General features: G+C 44.8%; 1 protein-coding gene across 1 annotated transcript in view; it reads right to left on the bottom strand.

The window, feature by feature from the left end:
- SLC9A7 (solute carrier family 9 member A7) overlaps positions 1-6,464 on the bottom strand; it is a 193,227-nt gene that overhangs the window by 186,031 nt on the left and 732 nt on the right. Inside the window, exon 2 of the mRNA XM_004713195.2 lies at positions 6,258-6,456. Coding sequence (XP_004713252.2) covers positions 6,258-6,456 — 199 coding nt within the window. The remainder of the gene's footprint in view (positions 1-6,257; positions 6,457-6,464) is intronic.

Here is a 6,464-nt window from a genome sequence, read left to right as displayed (position 1 = left end):
TTGGATCACTTGTTGTTCCCTTGTCCCTAAGTTTCCCCCATCCACTACCTCCACCCCCCCATCTCACAACTACCCATTCACTCTCCCCCAAGGAAACTGATAGTATTACTTCACTGTGTTTCCTTTCAGGGACCTCTTATGAATATGTGTATATGTTGTGATTTATTTTAAACTTTCAGTAAAGCCTACCCTCATATGTTTACTTACCTGACAGCACTACTAGGACTCCTTTCTCAGATTTCAGTGCCATTTAAATATGGAAAGGTGGCAGAAATTTGTTTGTTTGTTTTTAACTTTGAAAGCAAAGAATTTTGAAATCCAGCTGATCTGTTTTAGTCATAAAATTTAACAGTTAAACTATTCACCTCCATAAATTGAGGTGGGGACCGAGCACGCAAAGAGTTCTTGTGGTGTTGTGGGATAGATATTGGTCTGCTAACCACAAGGTCAGCAGTTCAAACCTACATGGTGCTTTGTGGGAAGAAGATGAGGCAGTCTATTCCCATGAAGACTTACAGTCTCCCTACCTAGGTCGCTGTGAGTTGGAATCAACTTGATGGCAGCAGATTTGGTTTTGATTGTTGGTAATAAGCGCACAGCAGATACTTTAAAAATGTTTCCAGGGGGTAGGGAGGCAAAAAGAGGAGCTGACAGAGGGGCTCAAATAGAAAGTAAATGTTTAGCAAATGATGGCAACATAGGTACAAATATGCTTGATACAACTGATGTATGGAATGTTATAAGAGCTGTAAAAGCCCCCAATAGAATGATTTTTTTAAATGTTTCCTTCTGTCTCTCGCCTCTTTATTACTCAAAGGCAAGAGGACAATGACTCACTTCTGCTATTCATGTGAAGAAATGAAATCTGGTCTGTAACTCCTCGGAAAGAGAAGTGAAGTCTTGGGAACCGTACATTTACCGAAGCGGGCATATATTTTCAAGCTGATTTTTAAAACATCAGGCTCCCAAGCCCAATAATCCCCAGTTAATGGAATGTCACTAGAAGTTAGATTTGGGGGAAAGTGGGTTGTGAGCCATAAGATCAAGTATTCTTGAGAAAAAGCAAGAAGTGCTTTTTCCCCATAATTACAGACAATCCACATGAAAAAAATTAGTGTTTGACCTACCTTATAACATCACATATTGTCAAACTAAAATCTTTTTTTTAATCATTTTATTAGGAGCTCATACAACTCTTATCACAATCCATACATACATCAATTGTGTAAAGCACATTTGTACATTCATTGCCCTCATCATTCTCAAAACATTTCCTCTCCACTTAAGCCCCTGGCATCAGCTCAGCAAACTAAAATCTAAATGCATTTAAAACAACACTAAAACCCAAAGACATAAAACAAAAATCACAACCAGAAATGCTATGAGGGTATGCAGTTTCCTGACCAGTCGGCAATTAAGTCAGATTTCAGTAACCTGATTGTTCAAAACATGAAAGAGCACTCTGTATCGTGACTCCACTGACTAAATGACTGAAGTGACTTTACAAAGTAGATGTCAGTGAAGGAAAATCATTCTATTGTTTTTAAGCTTTAAGATAAAAGCGATCAAACAATTAAGAACACGGAGTACTCATCAAAAACAACAGCGACAAAACGAAACAAAACACTGCCACCAAGTCAATTGCATAGCAACCGTATAGGACAGAGGGGAACAGCTCCTGTGGGATTGCAAGACGGTAGATCCCGATCATAGCAGACAGCCTTATCTTTCTCTCACAGAGTACGTGGTAGGTTCCCACCTACCCACGATAAACCACGATGCCGCCAGGGTGCCTTACTTATCCAAAACCACATTTGTCAGTACCGTCTGTTTTCCATACACTTGCCACATAGAGTTCTGAGTGTCAAATATACTTCCTGAAGGCATTTCACATTGTACTTTAATGTGTGGCAAAGTGAATTATTTACTGAGATTCATTTAGTCGTATTCTCTCTGACTCTCACAAAATGAGTGGGTAGGACTATGAAAATTGGTATTTGTAACCGACCTCAGGGATTAGACAGCTTGATAAAAATGCCAATCAGGTGCACAGAACTTCCGATGTGCGGAACTCCTATGATGGTGAGACCATGTAAATAAGGTGTGTAAATCCTAATGAGGGGGGTTGGTCAGTTTTGCCATCCCACTAAGCTTAAAAGAGAGCCAATCCTAGAACAAGATGGGACTTCACCTTTTTGGTGAAAAAGAGGAATGGGGAGTAGAACTCAGCCTCTGGACTCAAGTTACCTCTACTGAGAACCTCCTGGCCCCAGGACATAATGAGAATGAACTATAATACCAGAGATGACACAAAAGGGTGAGAAGCAGTGGTAGAGACACTGCAGTAGAAACAGGAGACTGGTGTAAGATGGTGCAGTAGGTTTCCCAGCCCACAAATCAAGGTGTGTATAGTGCATGTGCCTAAGCACAGAACAACAGAGCCGAGCACCTTTGAACGAGAGGCTTCCTGGAAGAGGGGAATCCCTCAGGGCCCGTGTCAGAGGAGTTAGGCTTGCCGACAAATATCGTAAGAGAGCCGAGCACCTTTGGGCTGAGACTTCCTGGCAAAGTAAGGTACCCTCAGATACTTATTGGCAGAGCTAAAGAGCTTTGTAATATTTGCCCCAAAAGAGAGGAGGCCAGGCTATGGGGATAAGAGCCAGAGAGAGGCCTGCCTACAGGCATGGATTAGAACTGTATCCTGAGTCGTTCCTGATCCTGAATTTTAACCTGTTACTTTCTTACTAAACCTTTATGAGTAAAATCTGTGAGTTCTGTGTAGCCACCACAATGAATAATTGAATCCAGCAGAGAAGTAGAGTACCAGAGAAGTAGAATACTGTAGGAAGGATGGCTGGTGTCAGAATTGGCAAAAAGGTTGGTGGGTGGAAGTATGGTTGATTTCCCTCATGGTAATCAGCCTTGGCCTGTAGATGTTGACCATAATTCTCTTCCCACCTTGTGAAGTTAGATATCTGTCACCACCTCCATGTACCCTTTTAGTTTATAAATAATATTACCCAAATAATTTTGTCTCAATCCTCAGTGCCAGAGAGAGAATCCCTAAAACTTTATAATTTCCCCAATGATTGAAGTGGCTTTGATAAAAAAAAAAACTTTAGACCACACCTACCTAACAGGTTATACCAACAAATTATTCAGGTGGGTATTATCATACCAGGAACACCCCACTGGATGACATTAGCGAAGAGCAGGGGAATGACATGCCAACATAATGAGGTTCCAGTAGAGACTCCAGACACAGAAGCTCCACGTTTTTTAGGGAGAGACATCAATGTATGTGGGAGGGTACCTAGTACCTTTCTGGAACATGGAGGCTCCACTTTGGGACCCCTTCCAGACATTAACCTATGCATCTTTTCATATAGCGAAAAAAAATCTTTTTGCTGTAACAAAAAAAGCATAGCATAGCACTTCGTAGAGTTCAAGGCAATTCTCGTAAGTGGGAATAGTGGGAACCAGCAGGTCAGAAGGGAGAGGGACATGGAGGCCTTCAAGCTAGCTTCTGAAATCTTGAGCAAACCTGGCAGTTTGGTGGACTTTCACTTTTAAGGGCTGACCTTTGTTTTTTGTTAGGTCAAGTTGGTTCTGACTCACAGCGACCCTACGTACACCAGAACACAACACTGCCTGCTCCTGCGCCATTGTCAAAATAGTTGTTAGGTTTGAGGCCATTGTTGAAGCTACAGTATCAATCCATCTCCTCAAGGGTCTTCCTATCCTTCCACTTTACCAAGCATGATATCCTTCTCTAGGACCTGGTCTCTCTTGATAACATATCCAAAATATTTGAGAAGCCTCGCCATCTTCGCCTCTAAGGAGCATTCTGGCTGTACTTCTTCCAAGACAGATTTGTTTGTTCTGGCAGTCCCTGATACTTTCAATATTCTTTGCCAGCACCATAATTCAAATGCATCGATTCTTCTTTGGTCTTTCTTATTCAGTGTCCAACTTTCACATGCACATGAGGCAATTGAAAATACCAAGGTTTGAGTCAGGGCTCACAAGAAATAAAGTAACTGTCATCAAGCCGATGCTGACTCATAGCAACCCATAGCGACAGGGCAGAACTGCCCCTGTGGGTTTCCAGGACTGTAACTCTTTACAGAAGTAGAAAGCCCCATCTTTCTCCTGAGGAGTGGCTGGTGGGTTCGAACTGCTGACCTTTCAGTTAGAAGCCCAACAAGTAACCACTACACCTACCCTGTTTCCACGAAAATAAGACAGTATCTTATATTAACTTTTGCTCCCAAAGACGCGCTAGGTCTTATTTTCAGGGGATGTCTTATTTAGGGGGAAACAGGGTAGCACTGGATAATGTGATATAATAATACTGCATGTGAGTAGAACAGAATTGACTTAAACAGGAATTTGATTTCTTTACTCATTTAGTATGAGAAGGGAAATAGACTGCATTGTACTCACATCCTTCTTGTTGTTAGCATCGAGTTGGTCGCAACTCTCTGCACAATAAAATGAAACACCACCAGGTCCTGCACCATCCTCACAATTGCTGTCATGTGTGAGGCCATTAGTTAATACCCACACACTTCAAAAATGCAAGGGAAAATGAAATAAAAAGAGCATGGGATTGTCTCCATGAACTGTTTGAAGCCTCTCTGTATACCTGTAAAGGTCATCTTCATTTGCATTATGGCGCAATCACCTGAAAAGAAAGCAGAGTCTCCATTCTCCAGCCCGCTATCGGTTCAGGAAGCCTCCCAGCTTCGCTGCAGCTCTGGCAACAGTTATTTGTTAATAACTGACCACAGGGCTCAAGGAGAGCCAGTTGTCATTTGGAATCACCCACCTCAGCTTTACCCCTGGCCCTGTTTTCAGATGGGCATAGGCCACTGCCACTTCAAAAGTGAGAGCTCCCTCCAGCTCTGTGTGACCTTGTCTCATACTCAGTTTGTCTGGGAAGGTCTGGTGGTTGAGAGCTCAGCTACCAACAACCAACCAAGGACCATAAGCAGGTAATTTTCACATTAAAGACTAAAGCATCTGCTTTCGGTTCACTCTCGGGGAACCCTGGATGGAAAGTGAGTGGAGAGATCCCTCCAGTACAGGTGATGATGTCAAATGTTCCCTACTGGGAACAGTTATCTCCCTTACATGAGGCTATCAACCCAGGCTTTCTCTTCAGTGAATGAAAGAGTATTTGAGTGGTGTATGGGGCGGGGTTTGTGATGCCATACCTCAGACTCTGGCTAACTGACATCCATGTGATAATGGGTTATTTGTACTGACGCGGTGCCGTTATATCATGAAAAGGCAGCTGACTCCAGAATTAACACTACGACTTTTCCTCTCCATAAACTCAGAAATGTTATCGTCTGGGTCTGGTCCATGGTGCCATCTGAAGAAGATCAAAGCCCCTCTTTTCTGGGAGAAGGCAATTCACGGGGTATAATTTACCACTGGGTCAAAGAAATAAAAGCTCAAAAGGTGTGCCCATCTCCCCAGTCGGGCCTGACACACCAGTGATGCACCACTGACCATGCTCACCTTTTACAGTACTTCACCCTCAACTGAAAACACAGCTGGTGGATGGACTTCACAGGGCGAGCTTCTACACGAACTACCCGGAAGCCATAGCTCCCTACAGAACCTGGCTTGGTGGGAGTGACGACCTCCTGCGGTAGGTGGCCTTGACTTTATCAACCTGAAACTTTGACTTTATCCAACCCAAACCTCAGAAGTGGGCACCCATCCAGTCTAACCAGAGACTTAGCATTCAACAGGCCCTGCCAGCTCATGCTCATGCCAAGAAATCCTGAGCCCTCCCCCACACGCCCTCCCCCCATCTATGGCTTGCTCCCTGGGATGGTGTGGTCTCTGTGAAGTCACTCACCTTCTGCCCCTAACAGGCACCGGTTGAGCTGAACTGGGGCTTGCGGGGGGAGGGTGGGGATTGGTAAAGGGCGACATAACTGAGATAGAACAAGGGAACAGAATTGGTCCACCTTGGTGCCTTTTGTTTTCCTGGATTCCTGGGGAAGAAATGTTGGAATGGTGTGGGGGAGGGGTTGTTTTTGTTTTTTTTAACGATATTAGAAAGGCAGCAAATGCACAGTTGACCTTGGGATCCAACACCATCGCAGGGGGAAATGGAAGGAGGGGGAGGAGGGGGGACCACGTTGGCAAGTGAGGAGGAAACCGTGCAGCACAGGCGGAGTGCAGCCTCGGCGTGTTTGGGGGTGATGGGCAGGGTGGATGGGGTAGAGGGCGCTCACCATAGATCATGGCCAGCCCAGTCTCGTGCAGGAAGCGCACCCGGCGGTGCTTGAAGAGCCAGATGGTGAGGATGGTGAGCGTGAGCAGCAGGATGAAGGTGAGCAGACTCACGCTATCCTGCCGGTGGCTCTCCTCCGCCTCCTTCTCAGTGGCGAGCTCCTCCAGGGCGCTGCTGTCCTCGGCCACCGCCCCAGAGGAGGAGGCCG

This window comes from Echinops telfairi, unplaced genomic scaffold (assembly GCF_000313985.2).
Source record: "Echinops telfairi isolate 266 unplaced genomic scaffold, ASM31398v2 ScPeMD7_19;HRSCAF=73, whole genome shotgun sequence".
NCBI lineage: Eukaryota > Metazoa > Chordata > Mammalia > Afrosoricida > Tenrecidae > Echinops > Echinops telfairi.
This window is presented reverse-complemented; position numbering and strand designations above follow the sequence as displayed.